Source organism: Fistularia commersonii, chromosome 26 (genome assembly GCF_037954325.1).
Source record: "Fistularia commersonii isolate RoL2024-O1a breed Wild chromosome 26, RoL_Fcom_v1.0, whole genome shotgun sequence".
NCBI classification, from domain to species: Eukaryota; Metazoa; Chordata; class Actinopteri; order Syngnathiformes; family Fistulariidae; genus Fistularia; species Fistularia commersonii.
This window is the reverse complement of record NC_141309.1, coordinates 6584180-6607079: the sequence shown is the minus strand read 5'-3', so window position 1 is coordinate 6607079 and position 22900 is coordinate 6584180. Positions and strand designations below refer to the sequence as shown.

Here is a 22900-nt window from a genome sequence, read left to right as displayed (position 1 = left end):
ACATGAGAAAATTGGATTTCTCAAGACCCAAATTACACAACATAGAAATGTTTTAAAGTGAAAAATCTCCCGATCTCTGAAACTACTGCCCGGGGGTTCCCCTAAAGTCAAGAGCCAAATCGACGGAGTTTAAATTGCCACGACGCTAATTTTCTAAACACACAGTGTGAATATTGCATGAGGCTGTCCTGTTCTCGGTTAGAAGTGAGCCTGTGCTGCGTAAACGACGACCTTTTACGTGTGGCGGTTTTACACCATCTGCCCGTGTTCCCAAGCTCCTCCTTGCTTATCTTACATTTCAAAACAAAACTGCGCCGCCGTCATATCCAGGGGCCTCGCAGGGACCTGACAGAGAAAGACACCCGCATTGTTCCACCGAACTTCCTTCTTCTACAGTCTGTCAGAGGTAGCGGTATAAAAACAAAGAGGATTATAGATAATTAATTTCACTGGTTGCGCTGGGAGGGAGATAGAGTACAGGGTTTTTCTTTTTTTTTTCTCCCCGTGACGCCTCGCCCGTGGCTTGCAGAGACTGAGCATGATTAATTTACTGTGGGATCCTTTTTTGTCCGCCCCCTTTTACACGTATTCACATCGGGAGTCATTTCAAACAGAGACACCTGAGGGGTTGATCAAGGAGAATTTGTGTGTGTGTGTGTGTGTGCGCGCACTTAATATAGACTCATGTTTGTATGAGCTAGATCAGAAACCTTCTCTCAGGCCCGGTTTAATGTCTCTTTCAGGTCCGGCGGACGAGTTACCTGCACCGGGGCCTCAGAATGACCAGCAGGTGAGAAAATGATGTGGCGGAAAGACAGGAGACAGAAAATAATTAGGTCTCCGCTGCGAGATGGCCATTACCAGGGACCTCCCTCAGGCCATCCTTCCTGTTTCACTTATAATCTCACTACCATTGTGGGGAGTGGGCGTACAAGCCGCCAGCTCAAACGCACCGGTTTGAGCATGTGATGATGCATCAGCCCTGGCAGCCCGAGACAATATCCAGGATATGAATAAAACACAAATTCAAACATGAAATTCACCCGTTTCTCTGGGTATTAACTGATTCTGGCCTTTTTGAATGTGATTCAAACCGTATTCATTTATATATGGATTATAAGGTAATTGTCGCAATTAGGTCAGTTTTTTTCTTTGCCTGTTTAATTATAGCTTGTCACCTCAGGTAGAAATTGTCCTGATAGTTTTAGAAAACGTTGTTTGTGCCCAATTTTGGGGGGATGGTTTTGTGAAATTTCTACTATATCTGGCTTTTTATTTATGGTACCTCAAATTTAATCTTATTGTCTCACATATATACATATATGTATGTATGTGTGTATGTATATATATGTGTATATATGTATGTATGCATGTGTGCGTATATATGTATGTATTTAGATGTATGCATGCATGTAAGTGTGTATATACACACGCACACACATACATATATATATATATATATATATATATATATATATATATATATATATATATATATAAAATGCAGCCTCAGGGCAGCATGGGCCAGTGTCTCCTTCAGCCGGTCCTTAGCCCAGATAAATGCAGAGGTAGCGTCAGGAAGGGCATCCGGCGTAAAACTTTTGCCGAAATCAAACATGTGAATCGACCATAATAACCAGATCAAACCTGATCAGTCGAGGCCCGGGTTAACAACGACTGCCATTGATACCGATGACCTACAGGGAACCAATGGAAACCGGGCTACTGTAGGTCAAAGACGGAGAAGAGGAAGGCGTGTTAGAAGCAGACAGAGAAGAGGAAAGGCAAGAGTCTGGGACTTTTAATATCGGGACTATGACAGGAAAAGGTAGACAGTTGGTCGACATGATGCAGAGAAGGGAGGTGGATATACTGTGTGTCCAGGAGAGCAGGTGGAAAGGTAGTACGGCGAGAAGCTTAGAAGCAGGTTTTAAGTTGCATTATCACGGTACTGACAGGAAGAGAACGGGAGTTGGCGTTATCTTGAAGGAGGAGTTTGTTTGGACTGTTCTGAAGGTGAAAAGAATGTCAGATAGACTTATGAGTCTGAAATTGGAAAATGAAGGTGTGATGCTCAGTGTTGTTAGTGGCTGTGACCCGCAGGTGGGATCTGAGTAAGAGGAGAAGGAGAAGTTCTGGAATGAGCCAGATGAAGTGATGCAGAATAGCCACAGAGATGAGAAGCTGGTAATTGGTGCAGACTCCAATGGACATGTTGGTGAAGGCAATAGAGGGGATGAAGAAGTGATGGGCAGATTTGGTATACAGGATGGAAATGGCTGTAGTGAACACTTTTTTTCCAGAAAAGACAGAAACATAGGGGCATGCGGGTAGACTACATCTTGTATAGACGAGGTAACCTGAAAGAAATCGGTGACTGCAAAGTGGTTGGAGGTGAGAGTGTAGCCAGACAACACATGATGGTGGTTTGTAGGATGACTCTGGTGACAAGGAAGATCAAGAGGACAAAGGCAGAGCAGAGGACTTGGTGGTGGAAGCTGAAAAGGGAGGAGTGTTGTATGCTTTTCAGGGAGGAGTCACCTACCACCACTGTGCAGTCACAGATCTCCTTCAGATTACTTTGTTTATACAAGCTGTAGTCTACCAATGTGCTCCTACCTCTGCTCTTATAAATAACCTTCTGGTCCTTCCTTTTCTGGAAAAAAGGATTCGCTAAATGGGGAAATAAGGAATCACCACTTGCCATAAAAAGGGTTCAGGGATGGGGTTAGTCTGTGTATGTTTTGGGGGTTATAATTGCCGCAAGTGTATGTATGTAATTTATGCGTGTATAATGTTTGTGTGTTTATCTGCGTGTATGCACATATACAGGACTGTCTTAGAAAATTAGAATATTGTGATAAAGTTCTTTATCTTCTGTAATGCAATTAAAAAAACAAAAAGTTACTTTTTCATAATATTCTAATGTTTTGAGATAGGATTTTTGAGTTTTCTCAAGATGTAAGCCATAATCACGAATATTAAGATAATAAAAGGCTTTGCACTATTTACAGTAGATTTGTTATGAATCCAGAATGTATGACATTTTTGTTTTTGTTATTGCATTACAGAAGACAAAGAACTTTATCACAATACTTTAATTTTCTGAGACAGTCCTGTATATGTGTGTATATGCTGCTGGTCATTCACAATGCCACGCATAGAGAAGTACAACCAATTATTCTCTCAGTTCTCCCTATCGAGTTGTGCAACAAGCCCTTGGTACGTGCACACTCCAAACAAAAAATGCCCCCCCGTTGGCCACTGGGATCCGACCAGCGGAGCAAGTGCGGTGAGGTGAGAAGGTCAACTGCTGCGCCGCCGAGCTGCCCTCAGACTGTTTGTTGCCCTCATTAATGGCGGTTTCATGCCCGTCGGTGCTCCGTCTTGTATCATCCGCGTAATAATTTAGTCATAAACTGCCGGACAAAATCCCTCAGCGCAATAAGTAAGTAAAAATATGACTTTATTTGCAGTTGTTTTAAATATAGGCAACAGTCCTTCCCGAGCTTTGCATAATGTGATGCAGAAAGTCCCAATAGCCGATTTTATCAGTCGCTGTAATTCTCTTATTGTCAGCCCGGGTTGAGATTATAGGCTTCTGAGATTGTATCAGGAGATACTCGCCACTCGCTCTCTCACCACAAGGACCTCGCGCTTCCTGGAATGACAGGAGGGTCGGCATGTTCCGTTTTTTTTTTTTTTTTTTGCTGCTCTGAAGGCACTGGTGACCATGTGGTAATTATACAAGGATCCCATCTGGAGATCGACTCCCACGTTATAAGACTAGCACACATTTCCTCCTCCCCGCGGTGTCACATTTGCAAGGCCTGCATATCACGACGTGGAAACCACAGCTTCACGATCTCCCAGCTGCATGCTCCACGGGCCCAGGACACAGCTGCTCTCCGTCGTGCACTGACTTCATACATCCCACTAATTCTACTTATAAACCTGTTGCGGTCGATAAAGCTGTTGGTATTGCTCCGGCATGTGTAAACATTTCTAAATCGGATCACAGTTCTCGCCGCTAACACTGGAATACCCAGCGCTTCAATGGCATAATGCACTTTAATTTCACTTATATCTTCATTTAGTTGTTTATGAATGGTTAACTTGTTGAAATTATTTTCACACACCGATGATCCGATGGACCCTGAGAGGTTTAAAATTAGCCGCACCACTAGACTTTTATTCTGACTCATGAGCCGACTGAACATTTTATATATAACTTGATATCGTAACCATGGGCGTATGAATCCGGCAATCGCGATCCCGAGTTATGTTAAGGATTAAAGTTGCTTTTTTTTCCAGCCTCGTCAGATTTGGCTGATTGTTCTAACATGATTTAGATGGTCAAAAGCCTGTATTCAAATTAGATTACCAGTAAAGCATAATTCTTGACTTCTATGGTCTGTTCTTGTAGGTCACCAGTCTTAAACCAGTTACAATACATTTTTGAAACTTTTCTGAAGGCTCTTTTTAGCTGTTTTTTTTTTTTTTTTTAAAGAAAAAGCATAATTTGGGTCCAGTCGAACAAATGATTTTGTTTGTAAAGTCAGATAAAAATTATCATGTTCTGGCACAAAGAGATTCACAGAGAGTGACGCCAGGACATTGCCGCTTATTTGATGTTGCACAGTAATGAGAACAGACGCAGGAGATAGTGGAAACGCGAAAGAAGATTTGAGGAAAAAAAAAAACAGCAATATCAAATTTTCAGCTCTTATCTGACGTTTTTCAGACGCCGTAACAAACATCCCGCCATGACAGGGAACAGGTGCGAACCGACATCCGAGTCTCCATTATCAAAGGGCTGGCTCGCAGTCACATGCAAGACGAATGCAACTTTTGAAAATATATTTGTTCCAATCTTGCCTCGTCCCTTGGATTTCTCAGAAACTGAGAAATCCCGCATTTCTCATCTCTGGGATGTCAACGTTTGAGTTGAATCCCGAACCTCGGGCCTCGGTTGCCAACACAAGCTGGCGGGAGCACCGAGGTCACAGGCAGAGATAAACACAGTGGCATTTCTCTTCGCATTTAAACTCCAACGGGATCCATAAAATAGTTTTACACAATCCATAACGGGTTATATTGTTATTGTGTTTCTCCTTTAAATGAAAACCAGGTCGCGACTTTGCGGTTCATCACAAGGACGGGACGCTGAGTGTTTTTCATTTCAACATGGGGGAAGTGTGTTTTATGTGTGTGTGTGTGGACTTTTTATGTGGGATCATCTGCTGTTTGTGCGTGTGTGTGCGTGCGGGAGCTGTTTCCCAAACGTACGGATCGGACACGTGATAAAACAATGCAGAGGACTGAGAGCATTATATCGGCGCAGATGCTTCTTTAGATGGATCAAATTCTGTTAACGACTAAGATTTAAAACCGAGTCACGGTGGTCCAGCTTTGCATTGTGCTAATCCATGTTATTATTCTGTGTGTGTGTGTGTGTGTGTGTGTGTGTCCTCTTTTCTCAACCACACATAAACATCTATGAATCAGGCCTTTTGTTTTATATCTTTAAGCTCCATGTTATGAAAGTACATTACTTCCTCCTTTGTGATTAGTGCAGATATTCAATATCCAGAGATTAGAGATGGAACAACAGGCCTCTGGGATCCACAAATTCACAAACATCACTCTGCATCTGTTAATAGCTTACTATTTTATCATAGTAGATGTGCAGTAGCTTAACTAACTGTTTGTCAGTAGATACTTTGTCAACGTGCTTCAAATTTTGCAGAGGAAAAAAACCCTATTGAATTCCAGGCGGTTCATCCTACTTGTATATGAGTCATTTTAAATCATTGTTACAAGATTCTTTATCGATATCTTTGTGGTTGTTTTTGTTGCATCGTTACAAGTGACTTGGCAGGAACGTGTCCGTGAGCGATGAAAATATAATTTCACAGAGGAACCGGAGAAAGAACGATCGAATGGACTTCGAAGTATTACAAATTCTGCAAACTGTGATGAAACCTTGCACCGTTGTGTATGCAGATCACTTCCATCTCCCTCAAGTTCTTCATTTGGGCACTTAAGAAGGACTTCATTTATATTTTGGGGTGGGGGGGGAAATAGCAGAAACGCCAGCAGCAGAACAAGCGGCGCACTAAATGGCGGTTTACATTGGAGCGACCTCAGCGCTGGTGCTGTGGGTGGATGTAGTGAGTGCTTGTTTGGAGTTGCGTAACTGTCCTCCTGCCACAATCAAGCCAGTGTTCGGGGCAGACGGCGGCCGCGAGTAAATCTAAATTTCTTCACAAGATCACAAGTGTGTCCTGTGAAAACAAACCCTCGCTGGTTTGCTCGGATCATTCTGGAACTCACCGTCAAGTATAAAACTGTCTTTTTGTGTCCTATGAAATTCCATAATAAGAACTAATGAATGAGAGTCTTGAGTTGAATTGGAGATGAAGGCAATAATTCCAGACGAGCGATGGGAGCTGGCAGGCAGAGAGACATCGATTAACCAACAGCCCTATTTGGAAGAGACCTTGACTGGAAAATCAAGATAAGATTTTTTTTTTTCTTTAAAACCCCCTTTTCTATGTCCAAATTTGGAAGCACGTCTGATTGCTGTGGGAGGGTTTGAGGACACATACTTTGGGCCTGTCCAAAAATATTGAAATATCGGCATGACTTGCACAATGAAACGAGACAGCGTTCAGATGCAGCATTGCCTTTGGAGACATTTTGTCATATTTTTGGAATATTTCCAGAGAGATTAATATTATGTAGCAATAAGATAACGCCGGTGAGAGTACTTCTATTATTATTGTTAAGAAGAGGCTCTGAACTCCCCGCTGCCTCCTCCCTTACAGTTAGTGGAAAATGAAACCTTTGGAGGTTTACCATGTGGAAAAAGTAATAAAGTAATAATAATATTTATAGTAATATAATAGTAATGTGATATTAATAAAAGCATAGGCATGATTTAATATTAATAATAAAAAAAGAAGTAAATATATTATTACTATTATCAGATCCGCCACCAACAACAAAAAATAAAAATGTTTAAGGATCGCTCTCAATTAGTTCTTGCCAGTTCTAGATAATTCTAAATAAACTATAACCATACCATTAACGAATTTAAAATTAAACCGTGATGATGATGACATGAAGCTACAAACTACAATGGGGACGGCGTGAATGTAGAAATTACATTACTGATAGTTAAAATAGTGAAACCCCCCCAAGACACACACACACACACACACACACATTTAAATTTCTCTCTGAAAGCCAGTGAGCTGTGTTTGGGAATCTTATATCAGGAGAAAAGCTTCAAATATCCATGTGTAGGATTTATTACATTTTCTCTCACTCACAGTTTAATCACGTTATGTCTTCAAAGAGCAGAGAAACTCAAAACCAAAGAACTGGGACATGGAGGGCCAGAGGATCCAGAGCTTTATATTCACATGGTCACCAAAAACATTTAGATTAGGTTGTTTTCTAAACTAAAATAATGATTTATCATAATCTTTGTACAATACAACTGCGCGACTCGGCGTATCCCGTCATCGAATGAAAAAAGTCATGCCAAGTCCGGTTTGTTGCTCTTAAGGACCAAACTAAATCAAAAATCTACACGAGATTGACTAAACGGGAAAAAAATAGGATAAAAAGGAGTTTACTACATGACATACGATGAAATAAAAGTGAACTAGTCAGTCTCAGTGCTGGCTACTTGCGATTTACTTATTATATTTGTTTGTAAAGCTTTGAGTGTCCTCTAGAAAACCAGGGGGTGTTCAAAAAAGATTTTTTTTTTGGAACCAAACTGTGGAAGTTGTTGCCTCAGAACTGCAGAAAAACAGACTCTCTTTATAAAAAAAATAAAGATCTGGCTTTTTCTTCAGTGAACCACTGGAGACTAAAGTGGAATATTTCAAATACCGGTTTAAACGGTTTGCTAATATTAAGAAACACCGCCAATTGTAAAGATATGTTTTTAAACCGCCTTTCTCGTCCCCCGTCTGTCGCTCCTTGATTCGCTCTGCAAAAAAACACATTTCTAAAATTTCAGCAGAAAAGTGAAGAAGACTTCTTTCCCCGTGCTGTCACACCGGCGCAGCGTCACGGTGACGGACAAAAAAAAAAAAAAAAAAAAAAAAAAAACCCCTTACATGTGTTTTAGGGCCTGGGTGGATGAAAGCTTTAAGCGAATTCAATGACGATATGGATGATCCTGCACTCCGCCAACTCTCCATTGCAGTATTCATGAACCTGTCAAAACACTGCGTCTCCGGTCTAGACTCCATGGATCACTCAGCCGCGGCTAACTCACCTGCAGATGCAAAGTCTTTGAATGCCTTTTCAGGAGGACTATGGAATAAAATCCTGTTCTCCATCATAATGGGAAGCAGTCTCTTTAATATAACAAAGGAAGCGACATTTCCTCGGGGATTGCAGAGCTTTTCCCCTCGGAGAGAGAGACTACCTGGTGATGGTGTGAGTTTGATTATTTATAACCTCGGTCTTCATTAGGAAATGTAATCTGCAGGCCGCAAGCAGGTCTCTCTGCAGGGAAGTGAATTTGCCGCAATGCATCTAACTAGGTCAGGTACGCATGCAGTATGCAATTACATATTTCCTAAATTACCTTAGAGCGGATGGTAATGTGCGCTCGCGATCAACATCCCAAAGTTTCCCTCTGAAATCGAGCAGCTGGGAGGAACCACGGAGGACTCGGGTTTTAAAAAGTCCTGATCGAAATACTTGGAAATGTGCATCTCTGCTCGGCAGTTCTCTGTACGCGCGTCAATCGTCTGCTGCCGTCAACCGAGACCGTAAACTCACATCAGACCACAGAAGTAAGGAAATCAGCTTTTTATAATCATTTTGCTCATTTTTTTCAATTTATTTCATTCATGTTGTGGAAATTTCTTCCATATTTTTGCATTTTTTTCTGTTTTTTTTTTTGCTTACATGTATATTGAATTCTTGATTCCTTCTTTAATTTTCTTGTTACATTTTAGGGTCATCTTAAGTTGCTTTGGACCCCAAAGAATCAGAAATAACAGGACTGCAGCCTTGGGATCGCCCCGGAGAAGAGAAGGTTTGTAAAATTTTAAAATCAAGCAGTGTGATGAGCGGAACGGGAACTGGGAATTGATAATTTACCATAGAAACCCCAATTTTCTGAAAACGGGGTCCTGAATAAACCTGTTGACTGTTTTCAAAACTACCTTTTTTCATTTTTTTTTATTCCAGTTAACATCCTCCAATCAAATGTTTGCAAAGGGATTTCTTTTGGTTTTAAAGTGTTTGCCCGTGTGTTCTCAGATGGCTTTGGGCAAATTTTAAGCCTTTTTCTTGTGAATAATTTTTTTTTTTAATTCTCGCTAATTCTTTCAAACCAATATCAGGGGTTTCAGGGCTATTTAAGCACTACGTTAAAATAATCATATCTCCCAGGTGGAGGAGGTTAAGCAAGTTCACAAGCAGTGATGTGAAGTGAGGTTCATGGCTGGTCGTCACAGTCAGATTTACAAACATATGAGCCCTACAGAGTAACTTATTCACTATTATATTGGCAGCAGTTGACGTGTTTTGTTTAAAATATCATATCTGCATTCTTTATATATACAAACTGTAGCATAGAAAAAAGCACATGTAAAAAAAATGTTATTATCTCTTACCTTTACTTATAAATGAAGTCCATGCGCCGCTCCTTCTGAAGCATCTATTACTTACTTGTAGAAGTCGTCCGTTTCTTTCTTCAGTTTTAAAAGTCTCTCAGTCTCAATGGAAATCACTGCCAGTGAAGACAGTCGTCTTTGATCGTTCCTGCTCCGACTGTTTGTTTTGAGTGTTTTCGGTGCCGAGAATGAGCGCTCCGCCGATGCTGTCATAGCACGGTGACCACCGGCCGGAGCGACTTTGTCGTCTCAGGAAAAGTTTGAATGAAATCCTTCGAGGCCAAAAAGTTGAGAGGTTGCCCAGGAGATTTACAGTCGTCCCTCACCGTTTGTGAGCTAAACAGCCCGATGAGATCGGCAATGAAATAACAGGATGGCTGCACTCGACTTGCTAACTGTTTACTGTAGCTTGCTATTGCCGATTCTATTATTCTGTAGCCGAGTAGTAAGAAGGATCCCTGGGATCAGCGGTGCCCCCGACCATGAGGCACCGTCACTGCCTGCCTCACCTAATGTCTCTTCGCAGTCGTTTTATGATTAAGAGAAACAAGGGAAACACGTTATGGTTGTTGACGAAAAACATTTGACACATCAGCCAATCTATGGAAATTTAATTCATATATTAAAAGTTTTTTTTTAATAGTGACATCCACAGAGATAGCGATACGGTCTCAGTGCATAGCATGGCAGCACAGTTAGCAGAATCATTGCGCAATCCATAGTGGGCTCAGCTGGTTGCTGCGTCACCGCACATCTCTTCTTCATGTTTGAATGGTACATGCAATTTTTTTTCAGCGATTTTGAAAAAAAGAAACAACTAAAAAGGGTGAAGCTATGTGGAGAATAACTTTATAGCGCAAATCACTGAATAAATATAACCATTTAATTTATTTTTACATTTTGCATTTTTTTCTTTCCATGATGACAGGTGAGGCCCGGCCTCCCCTGCCTCTACCGACTGCACGTCACTCATCAGCATTCTACACATATATGTAAGTGCTGCACTTGTGAATCACAAGACAGGATTCTCTTTAGACCCCCGACTCAAATGTTATGTATTTTATTTTCAGCTGCTAATTCGATTAATTATTACTCTTCATCCCTCTAACCCACCCACTGTTTCTAAACCACATTAATACAAGGGAAGATAGAAGTGGCATAAAGTACTTGTGAATTTTTGCGGCTGTGAAAAGATTTGGAAGGAAGTAAAAATAAACACACACACACATATGCGCGCGCACACACACGCACACACATACACAGACACACTTTTTGCACTGAGTAGATCTTCTGATGACTCGCCACTAATTATTCATCATTATGCAGACGGTGTTTAAAGCCTGAGTGAGAGCTTCCAATGAAACTTCTAATAAGACATTTAATTAGATTTATGTGTATCTGTTTGTGCAATACAAAGGTTTTATAGGGTTGTTTTTTTTTTTTGGAAACTATCTTTTCTGTGTTGTTTCGTGTGTGAGACAGAGGGGGGCGGACCTCAAAAAGGGGAAGAGGTCCAGGTATGGACTCAGAGGTGAACCCCCCTCCGTCAACCCCCTTCGCTTGCAATAATCTTATCGAACTTTGCCATCTGTGCTTCTTCTCACCGCTGTTTTTTTTGCACGTTCTTCCCGATCGGCGGAATGAGCGTAAACATTGTGGATGGATGAATCCGCCCAGACGTCATGACTCTGCGAGGCAGGAGAAGCGGGGAAGAATCGGTCAGTCTAGCAGAAATAAAGGCCGTGTTCTCTGGCCCGTTTTCGCAGGAGATGACGATTTTTTTTTTTTTAACTCGTTTCCTGGCGAGAAACATCTGTGCGGCTGTGTGAAATGTCAAATTAAAAAAAAAAACAAAACACCGCATTCATGACCTTAGACTTTAAATGACCTTTTGCTCTCATTGGCCCTCTTCCTCTACCAGAAGCATTCAGTGGGGTGGGGTTCTTGTTCCCAAAAACGTCTTTTCAGATTTGCGACATTGCGGTAATTTTGCACGAAATGTCAATCTTTTCGCCGGCCCGTAGAAGAAAAAGAACACGAAACGTCAATGCGGAGAAGCCATTCATCCTTTGCAGGATTCCGCCGCCGTCGGAGAACAATAAAATTGGAAGTGTATTTCCCTGCAGTGCAGAAATTGCAGAAGCAGGACGTGAAAAAACTCAGACCATCAGATGTGCTTGAGACTTCTGGATACACCTCTGAGGTTATTATTGATTTTTTTTTTTTTTTTTTTTAAGATATTGATCTATTTTCTTCTGTTATTCCTTGCTTTGTTTCTTTTTCCTCTAATTTTGTTTTTCTGGTTAGACGTACAATGTGTCAAGTGTAAGAAGGCAGCGAAAAATAAGTATGCACAGAAAACCCAAAAATGCAGTACTGAAAGTATTCGGTCAGTGGAAGGATTGCGAAAGAACCCGGTCAGCTGATTGAAAAGAGGATGAGTTGACGTTTCCAGATGTTTGTTAAGGACGGATCAAGACGGCGATACAGATTGTCTCCAGACAGCTTTGCAACAGAGTTGGAGGGTTTGTAGGAAATGCAGTTGTTTGATGATTCAGTTAAACAACAACGCGTACTCTGGTCTGCTCCGCTGACCGACTGACCGTCCTGTTTTTTTTTTTCCCCGCAGAACTGCTAAGATTCTTCAGCACTTTGAGGAGAAATGGAGGATTTCCAATATGACTTGCTATCTTACGACTATCAGGAAAACTACAGTTACAACGGCAATTTGACTTTACAAGAAGAGGTGGAGATTTTTCACCCGTCCAGATGTTTAGACGAGGTCCTGTGTGTGTCCCTGCTGGTGGTCAACGTGGTCATTCTCCTGCTGGGTGTCTGCGGGAACGCGCTGGTCATTTGGGTCACCGGGTTTATGATGAAGAGGACGGTCAACACTACCTGGTACCTGAGTCTCGCCATCTCAGACTTTGTCTTCTGCGCCTTCCTGCCGTTCACCATCACCAACATGGTGATGGACGAGTGGATCTTCGGACGCTTCATGTGCAAGTTCGTCTCCGCGTTCATGTTCCTCAACATGTTCGGCAGCATCTTCCTCCTGGTGATCATCAGCGTCGATCGCTGCGTGTCGGTCGTGTTGCCCGTCTGGGCCCAGAACCATCGCACCATCAGGAAGGCCTCCTTGGCCGTGGTCCTGGCCTGGCTCCTGGCCATCGGGCTGAGCTTCCCCTCGATGATCTTCAGGGACGTCGGCAATCACATTGGCAGGACCGTCTGCTTCAACAACTACACGATGAATGAGCGCAGTCACAAAATAATCGCCGTCGGACGCTTCCTGGCGGGATTCCTCATCCCTTTCGTCATCATTATCGTCTGCTACTCGGTCATCATCCTCAAGCTCCGTAGCAACAGGCTGACTAAATCCTCCAAGCCTTTCAGAGTGATGACGGCGCTCGTGATAGCGTTCTTCATCTGCTGGCTGCCGTACCACCTGTTCGTGCTGATGGAGCTGAACCACACGATCTTCGACCACCGCCTCCTGATGATCGGGCTGAAAGTAGGCACCTCTTTGGCGGCGGCGAACAGCTTCCTCAACCCGGTGCTTTACGTTTTCATGGGAAATAACTTCAAGCAGACGTTCAAGAGTTCCGTGCTCTCCAAGATGAAGAACGCCATGGAGGACGAACGCAGAACGACCACTCGTTTTCTGTCCTGGTCGAGCTCGGTGGACGCCCGAGCCTCGACTCACATCTAGACTCGGCGGGCGAACAGCGTCCTTAACCCTTCAAATGTCGCAAGCTATTACGGTACATTTTTTTTACTTTTTTAAAATCACTTTAATGGAAATTAAAATTCCTAATGCGTCGACTTCCAGAAGCGTTTGGATGAGACATAAGTAGCGATTCAAAACCCAAGTCAATGATAATATCATAGAAACGCATTGTTGTCATTCGGCCATCGATAACTTGACTCGCGAGCGTGGGAGAGCCCCGTCGTCCGCGGCAACAACGCCCACGTGGCGACAACGAGGAAAAACCCCGTCAGGAATTTTGTGGAAGTGCTAAGAACAGCAAGTGAGAAAAGAAAGGAACCGGGATGAGTCAGAGCGGCAGAATATGTTGGTCCCCAGAGCAACCACGGGCTTCCCCCCCACCTCAGTAGCTTTGGAGAGGAAGAGTCGCCGCTGCTGATGTTTTTATTATGAAATCTGAAAGGGAATTCTTTTCCCAGAGCTTTTATTTTTTGCATGTCTCATTATTTACTTACTTAGTTCTGGTGAATTGCCTGTCTGTTTGACATTTGGTCAGGTCTACCGCGGTATCAATTAGGGGACCTATTAAGTGCAAAAATGAACCGGGACCACTTCTCATGGTCCTGATCGAACCCTGCCGGGGATTACGTTCAATTTGAAATGGAGATTTTTCATTCAAAGGTCAAAGCAATCAATGATGGAACTCAATCTGTTTTTTTTTTGTTTTTTTTTTTAACCAAAATAACATCCACATAGGCTAACGTCACAGAAAGTCATGTAGTATCTCCTCTGCATTTAGAGACCCCTGAAATACAGTATTTCTGCGGAATTATTCAAAGAGCCGCATGTAATTTTAGTATTTCCTCTCAAACCCTACTCGATATGAGGTCTCACCTTAAATTAAACCGGGAATAAAAGATTTCCGTGAGTCTAATAATGCAATATGCAAGGCTCACCCTGAGCCTACGAGTGACTGCAGTATTCTATGTGTGGTGTTTTGATTGTTTTTGCCCCGTCCTCGTTTGACGGATTGTGACGATAAAGTGAAACCAATCAATATCATCAATCACTCAGCCGCGGACTGATCCGGGGCACAGCAGCCGCATAGCTGACAGAGATAAAAAACGGCGGTTGGACGTCGGGCTCAGGCTGGTCTGCCCCACACGTTGTGTGCTTGGGAACCGACCCGGGGAGGAGAAAGGCTTGAGAAATGAAAATGAACCATTTCAAGTCCAGTGGTGTGAAGGGAGGAACTGCAACCGGGAGATTGTAATACAATTTATTATCATCTATCGCAATAGAGTTCGTTCACATGACATTTCGGAAATTTTGGTAATTTCTTGCATGTTTTTTCCTTTTTTTTTTTTTTTTTTTCTTTTTTGTTGACTGAACGTACATGTCTTCCCTCCTTAATCACCGCAAAATTTCTCGATACATTTTCGGCTCGTATCAGGCTGTTTCAGACCCCTTGGGGGCCAGAAATAACGGGGCTCTAGTCTCAGGACCACCCTGGAGGGGAGAAAGTTTGTAAAATGAACCATTTCAGTTCCAGCAGTGTGGGCATATATTCAAGGGATATCCTGGAACTGGCGGACCATTTTTTATCCCCAAAAAAATACCTTTTCTGAAACCCAGAAAACCAGGTCCTGCTGTTACTGTTTACCCCCTATTTTTTTTTTTTACATCCATGTTGTATTCTGCACAGCATTAACGTGCTACATATTCACTCTTCGTATGAAACCCCTCCACGTGGGCTCTGTCCCTCACTGAGTATCACTGACTTGCGTGTTTGAATATTTTCATTGAGAATAAAATGATTATCGGTATCCCTTCATTTGCCGCACAGCATGGCTGTGTTTCCTGTCTGTCAACAAAGAAAAAGGGTCACCCTGAGCCCGCTCCAGTGAAATTCAGCGTCTTGCATTCGGGTGACGGGATCGTGGGGTTTTGAAACGTACGGACGCACAGCAGACCTAAACTTCGCCTCCTTATCGGGCCGAAGATCCAAAAACAAATCGGTAAATCGTGACCTTTAAAAAATCTGTGGGATACAATATCCCACGTGGGTATTTGCTCAGATTGAAACTTCTCCAAGGTGACGCACACACAAACCCACACACACACACACACACGCACACAGAATGTTCTCTACGTACAAGAAAAGACAGGCGGCCATGAAGGCGTGCGTCATTTGATTGGCTAATTTATTGGACGTCATCTCGGTACATTCGTCGGTACATTCGGCGGGGACAACTTCCTTCCTTTTGAGTGGAGGGTTGACGTTTGGACCACGTGTTTAAAAATAGAAACAACTTTCCTATTGATTCTCACAGTACAAATATCTCGGATGTATCGGTGCACATTATAAAAAAATATGCATGTGTGTAAGTCTGTGTGTATGTATATATGTGTGTATACGTATGGAAAAAATATAAGTCAGCTGATATCATCTGGCTCTCAGTCACAAGTTATCATTTATTCATATATTCTAGTCTTTATTAATATAGTTGTTTATTTGAAGCATATGGCAGAGCACACTGAGTACCATCATGAGACGTGCCGTGTCATAAAATCTGAGCGGATCGTTTTTTTCATTTTTTCTATTTCCTTTTTGTTTTTTTTTTTAAATATCTGAATACAATTTAAAGGAAAGATGGAAAGTGTCGCTGGTCCTGCCTTTTTAGATTTCTCATGAAAATAAAGATTTTTCCATGACACACAGAGTGCAATTCCTCGGTTAATCTTTGGGGCAAGTTTTTGCACGGCGACGTGCCTTTTTTTTTTTTTTTTTTTTCCTTTTTTTCGGACTCCGCGCGGAGTCCAGTGTCGAGAAAACATTTACAACCAGATCAGCCAACACGTGCACTGCACACCAGTGATAAATAAATGCCGTGGAGATCGATGCCCCCCTTCCGTCACCCCTCCCACGCTCCTCGAGTCAGTGCCTTCAAGAGGGATTATTAATCTCCTCGAATCCGAGGGAACCGAGAGCTGACTCCTTGACCTCGTCACCGAAGTTTCCTCTTACAAAGAGTAAGTTGAATAACTTGGACACAAACAGTATCGCCTTCAGGTAGCTATATTCTACACTGCGTATTGCATTTTTTTCCCTAACAAAGAGCTGAACAAGTTTGTCTTTTTAACTTCATGTATAAAATCACCGCTCCAAAATTGTGATAGCAGCAGATTTCACCCCGCTCTCGTTTCACTCTCAAACTCCACATCACGCACTTCAATGTATGCTATTAAAAAATATTTTGGATATACTCTCTCGCTGACAACGAGCCGACCGACACAGCCGTCGTGCCTCTTTCACGTTAAGGCACGTGCACTCGCCGGTGAAGCGCAGGCGCGCGGAGCGGAATATTAAGTGCTTTTTCTTCACATTTCAGGAGACAACGTCTCCTGTGCAAATGCGTGAAGCCCGCGGTTATAAAATCGAACGGAAATGTAAAAAGCGGAGCCCTGCATATAAATGAAAGCAGGGAGGAAAAGAGTCTTCAATCTACGGCTATAACTTATCTGTCCTTAAAGGGTGAAAAAATAAAAAAAGAAATCCTACAAAGTACGGAGCAGAATGTAATGACGAGGGTGGGAGGGGGAGTGGGATTACGTCATCTCGGCATGTATTCATCCGGAACCCCCGACATGTTCCTCTTCTTCAGGGCGGCGTTCACCGTTCTGATCAGTTCACTGATATTTTCTCGCATTTCCGGTGTGTACGGGTCATACTCGAGTTTGCGGAGCCCCGATCGCTTAAAGTTGCCGTCCTTCTGCCCCTCCACGCAAAGCAGGCGTTCCTCCGAGACCTTCGGCCCCAAAAACTGGACCATCCCTTTGAGCTGGGAGAACAGATCTCTCTTGAGATCCTCAAAGTGGACCACGTGGACCTTCTTTCCGTACTGGAGCCAGTCTAGGGTGTGGGACGCCCACCAAGGAGCGTAGTTCTTCACAAACTCGGGCCACTCTGCAAGACAGAAAATCAGTCCTTCAATCTTGCCGTTTGCTATTAATCACATTCGGTTATGTACAGTGATCCCTCGCTATAACGCGGTTTACTTTTCACGCTTTCGCTACTTCACGGATTTGCATCTAACATTGTGTTCTGCATTCCGATCGGCTAAAAAGTCACCCCGCTTCTTCTTCTCTACCTGTGCGTCAATAACGCTGCAGTTTAATATGTACACGTACGTAAAACGGCTTGCAGAATTTACATTACGCGCGTGCAAATTCTCTTGCAATTTCGAGTTTCTCTAAAACCCATGATGTTGACAAAACGCTCTGGACCGACAAAAGCACCTGCGGCAGCGGAAGATGCTATCTATCGCAGATAAAGTTAAACTTCCGGACAAGCTAAGGGAAGGTAAAAGCTACGCGGCTGTAGGTCGGCGTTACAGAATTAATGAATCTTCCGTTCGTTCCATAAAGAAGGAAGAAAAATAGTAGGACGACAGCAGCAATAAGTTTCGCAGCAGCAATAAGGTCGCGGTGGGCGGTGCTAATCTCCGCAATTTGAAGCCTTCTGTTCACATTGATGATTAAAATTATTATTTGACGGTACGGTACAGAAGTTATTTGTTGAAAAAAACGTTTCTACAGTACTTTTATTTGTGAAACAAATGATTGAGCCTATAAAATGGTTTGTTCTTTCTTTTCAATTTATAATAGAGTATTTAATTGTATAATAATTGTAAAAAAAAAAAAAATACAGGTTTCTACTTCACGGATTTTGTCTATCACGGGTTCTTTTTGGAACGTAACCCCCGCGAAAAACAAGGGTATACTGTAAACGCAACACTGGCGAAATTTGACGACGGCATTGCGGATGAACAACAAGATTTCACGAGACACGTGGAACCGTGAAGGTGTTCAGAACGACCGCTCTCACCACCTGAGCCGCGGCGCCGGGCGTTTTTTCAAATGAAAACGTCCTTCGTGGATTAGCATTGCTCACATTGGTCCCTCCGAATATTAACCTTCCTTCACCATTTAGTAATATGTTTGCCGTGGTAGAGAGGAAAACACATTTCAAAAAACAAAACAAAAGCGGGATGTAAAAGAGTTAATTCACAGCAACAAAAAAGGAGAAGTGTGAGTCAGAGACCAAATACTGACATCATTATTCTGAGAGGTTCAGAAACTGCGCTAAACACGTTTTTCTCCATTGAGGAACGATTAAAGGCGCATTCTATTCTTCTAATACTTGGAAGAGAAAAAAAAAAAGGGAAAATTCATTTTTTGTTGAGAGCCCGCTGAGTTTGTCGAGACGTCCCAGAAAACGACGAACCGACGCTTCGACACAGAGGGCCAGGATTATATTCTGTATGCAGGAAGAAAAAACAAAAAAAAAAAAAAAAAAAAAAAAAAAAAACAGCAAAACCGACACTGAGGAAGCACCGGGGGGAAACGCGCCGCCGATCATCCAGTTTCAATCCGGCTGTTTTCACTCCCGGCTTGTAAAGAGAGCACGACAAGAGGCCGAAATAAATCCAGCTTTCTTTAAAATCCTATTTTCACTCGCCACATGTTGCCGCGTCGGACAATGTATTTCTATCCCAGTCATGCAAAGAACAATCCGCCTGCGGCGTTTCACTTATTATGAGCGACGGGATGCCTTTTACTCGCAAGTGGGTTTTTTTGACTTGTCGTCACGTTGAGCTGAAACTAAAAGTTCCAACTCGCGACACGATCTAAACTAGCAGATGGACAGAAGCGCCGTTTGCTCCCCGAGGTCGACCGCACGGGGCCATCGGTGTCCGTGACGGCGTCTGAGCATTGTAGCCTCCCTTCACGGCGGCTAGTACATCAAATTATACATGTGGCTTCCGGAGCGCAACGTCAGAGGCTCTCAGACGGCGGCTCCTCTCCATATCTGAAGTGGCAGCTGTCAAAAAGCCTTTCTCTCACTTACGCCGTCGCATCATTTCCCCGCCATAGGACGGAATGAACGTTCATTGGAAATGGCGGGCTAAATGTGTTGATGTTTTCACAAAGAGAGACAACTGCCGGGCCTGCGACTCACCAGCCTCGGGAAAAATCGATTAGAGCTCAGAGAAAGTCAGAGATGATACGCGGAACAGACAAAACCAGTTGCCATAGCTACGCAGACACACTTTATTGAATGAACCCAGGGATGACGAATATGCAAGAAAATCATTTCGGTAAGAGGCATAAAATATGCGTTTCTATACGGAGGAATAAAGTCCACGGGCTTCAGTGTTTCACGCAAACGGTGAAACTTTTTACGCATTACGAGCTGATTTGTGACTTGTGTTAATATTCCAATCCATTTTAAAGGCAAACTTATCTCGCTCCACTAATGAACTTTTAATTGTCCAGCAGTGCAAAATGATGCACAAAGCAATCGATGGATCACCTCCAGCCCTGTCTTAATACGGTGCTTTAGATATATTAGCAACAGCTTTGAATATGTTAATCTACGATTAAGGTCTGATTATCCTCTCCAGAAGTCGTGTTTACACACAACCACATTTGGAATTGTGAACAAGTGTTCTGAGCCCGTGTCTGGTAGGAGCGCCCGAGGACAGGGGCCGCGTCCACCAGGGAAACGTGAATGACCGAAGTGGTGGAAGCTGCGGCGTGTTGGTCGGATTTAATTTTAAAAGATACCCAGGGGCCGGATCTGATGAGGAAATAAATCTTCATTCTATCCTTTCTGCGCTCAGCAGTGCGTTCTGGGCCTGATCTGGTAAAAATCGCGTCGCGTTTGGGGTCGAGGTTCAAACCGTAACCATATCAACACACAAAAACAAATATAGTTAGCAAATAAACTACACGATACTGCCCATAATTTCACATTGATTATCTCATTTACAGTGACATGCAGTGAGGTTCACGGTTGGTGAGACACAGACTTCATCAAAATCTGATTTATAAATATATGAACCCTACAGAGTAGCTTATTCGCCATTATTCACCAACTCCAGCTTGCTGTCACTGTATTCTGTACACAGCAGCCGAGGAGTTGCAAGAAGAATCCCTGGAATCACGAGCGCCCCCTACCATGAGGCAGGAGAACGGCGTGCCTCACTTAGCGGCTCTTCATGTCCGTTTATGATCGCTCAGCACAAGAAACTAGTAACATATGCAGTTGTTGAAAGAAAAAAAACAGTACTTTTGAAATGTATCCCTAACCCTATAGCAAAAGTGTTTAAACATTTTAATAGCGACATACAGAGAGACGGCACTATGGTTTCAATGCAAAGTATGCCAGCAGTCAGTCATCATTGCGTGATCCACATTGAGGCTCACAGGTCCGCGGCCTCACTGCGGAATTAATGTGAAAACCCAGTGATTTTGAATAAAAAACAATCTAAAACTGGTGAAGTTGAATGAAAAATTCCTCTGTAGTGCAAATGACTGCTAAATATAACCATCAAGTGAGGCACGGCCTCTCCTGCCTCCCCTGTCTGCATGTCACTTTTTGTTTATGTTTGGAAGTAGATTTCAGCGATGGTTTTATTGAGTAAAGGACTGAAATCACCTGCTTTGTTCTTAGTAGATTTTGGCCAATTCCATGGCTAAAATCTGGTAAATACATGTTTCCTACTAGTCTCAAGGGCAAAACAGATCTCTGCACATTGTCAGAAAAACACGTCAATATATTTCTCTTCCCCTTGAGCTTTAGCAAAATTATAATGCTTTTCATGTTGTGTCACATCGAGCAGGTTTTCTCACCTTTCCCTTTCCAGTGGGCCTGGGAGGCAAATCCGATGTGTCCGCCGTATTTGCGGTTGAATTCCGCCATGAGAGCTTTGTACGGGTTCCGGATCATGAGGATGCCGGCATCGAACGCCTCGATTTCTTTCTTGCCGCTCTCGTGCGTCTTAATACAGATTGTCCTCCCGCTGCGCCAATGGTCTCGCTCCCCTTTAAACCCTGCGGAACGACGACGGCAGCCCAGGACACACACCAGATGCGAAGAAAAAAAATTAAAAACAAGACTAGATATGAGGAAAGTGAAAAGTGGAAAGCCTGAAAATGACCTTTATTGTAAAGGGAGCCGTCAAAGTAATAGCTGCCAGTGTAGAAGCCGGTCGCGAGTTCGATGAGGTGGCGAGCCCAAGTGTTGCCGGCTCCGGGGAAGCTGGCGAGGGCGACCAGTTGCTTGGTGTGAGTGGACAGGAAGTGCCGGTCCATGCATCGGTTGTCTGGGAAAATAAATAGACGTATGAATGAATTCGAAATAAAATAAAGAGCCGAACTTCCGAGTCCTGCAGCTGTCGGTTTTCCGGCCTCACTCGGTCTTGAGCCTTGAGCGCCACCGCTCATTTTAATCTCTCACACTTCTCCCCTATAGGGATACACCCCAAACAAACGATACGCCGTTTACCTTGAACTTGTGTCTGGTACACCACGAAGTACACATCATTTCCACAGCTCTCAAACTCTTCCCCCTGGCAGCGGTGGAGACACATGCTCTCGTCCTCGGGTTCGTGAAGGGAAAAGAGCGGCGTCGGGAAGCCGCAGTAGCATCGATCCCCGGCCAGGACAGCCAGGGATTTCTCCTGCCACACAACCACATTTAGACACCGAACACACACACACACACACACACACACACACGCTGGGGCGGTGAATAAAAATGCAAACGACGCAAACATCCGCCTCACCCTCGCGGTGCACATGTCGACGCACTTGTCCACAGACATGTTTTGGATGACTGCGCTGAAAGGCAGGGCAAAAGTGACATTTTCGGGCCTGTGGAAACAGCCCTTGAAAATGGCGCTGCCATCTGAAACAGACAGACAAACCGGCATGTCGCTCACTAACAGGAAAACGCTATACACTCAAGTTTTATGGTCAGTGAGCACAGCTGCCATCAGCTTGGCCTCTATTCGCTGGCTGAACCCACTGGGACGCTCCTTCCAGTCTATTGAGGCCCTGACCCGCTTGGCTCCGCTCCCATGCGTATCCCTGCGGTGTGTTAATGACCTTTGACCCCGGGTCCTGCTTCTAGCCTGATAGATCGGCAATGAATCACAGCGGTAGAGAAGATCAGCCCTTCCGTACCGCCTTCCTCTCGCAGACAGCACTAACAATCCGCCGTCTCATTTCCGTTGAATATTTTCCAGCGACTGCAAGCAGTTCAATGCACAGTCACATGTCGGCCATCATATAATTTGATGTGATTCTCCCATCACCGGACAGGAAGTCGAATTCTAATAAACAGCTTCTTTGCAGCTGAGGGAAATGTAAACACCCCCCATTCATTCCGGTCTGTCAGTGTGTCAGCCACGCTGACGCCTAAGAATTCATCTTCACTCGCAAGCACTGCGTTGATATCTGTGTTGAGGGGGTGGGGGGGCAATTTAATATTTTTCATAGTGACAGGTAACGTGAACGCGGCATGCTCGCATGAACAATGCCGCTGCTACAAATTCTCTTTTACTGAAAGCATTAATCAATGTTATGAATGGAGCAGCGAAAAGGGAAAAGACAAATCGCAACTGCAATAATTACTTTGTATCTGATTATTTGTGTACATTAAAACCTATTGTGCACACGCCCCCCCCCC

General features: G+C 43.5%; 2 protein-coding genes across 2 annotated transcripts in view; one reads left to right on the top strand and one right to left on the bottom strand.

Moving 5' to 3' along the window:
* The first annotated feature begins 12110 nt into the window (after positions 1-12110).
* On the top strand, positions 12111-13504 carry cmklr1 (chemokine-like receptor 1). Its single transcript, XM_086173846.1, has 2 exons — positions 12111-12178; positions 12283-13504. Exon 2 carries the CDS (start codon positions 12316-12318, stop codon positions 13363-13365), a length of 1050 nt encoding a protein of 349 aa, XP_086029972.1. The 5' UTR covers positions 12111-12178; positions 12283-12315; the 3' UTR covers positions 13366-13504.
* A 2045-nt stretch (positions 13505-15549) lies between these two features.
* Positions 15550-22900, bottom strand: part of wscd2 (WSC domain sialate O sulfotransferase 2) — a 38596-nt gene continuing 31245 nt past the window's right edge. Inside the window, exons 5-9 of the mRNA XM_086173845.1 lie at positions 21996-22117; positions 21716-21890; positions 21369-21533; positions 21061-21261; positions 15550-17329 (exon numbers count right to left, since the gene is read on the bottom strand). Of these exons, the coding sequence (XP_086029971.1) occupies positions 16977-17329; positions 21061-21261; positions 21369-21533; positions 21716-21890; positions 21996-22117 (1016 nt within the window). The 3' untranslated portion in view covers positions 15550-16976. The remainder of the gene's footprint in view (positions 17330-21060; positions 21262-21368; positions 21534-21715; positions 21891-21995; positions 22118-22900) is intronic.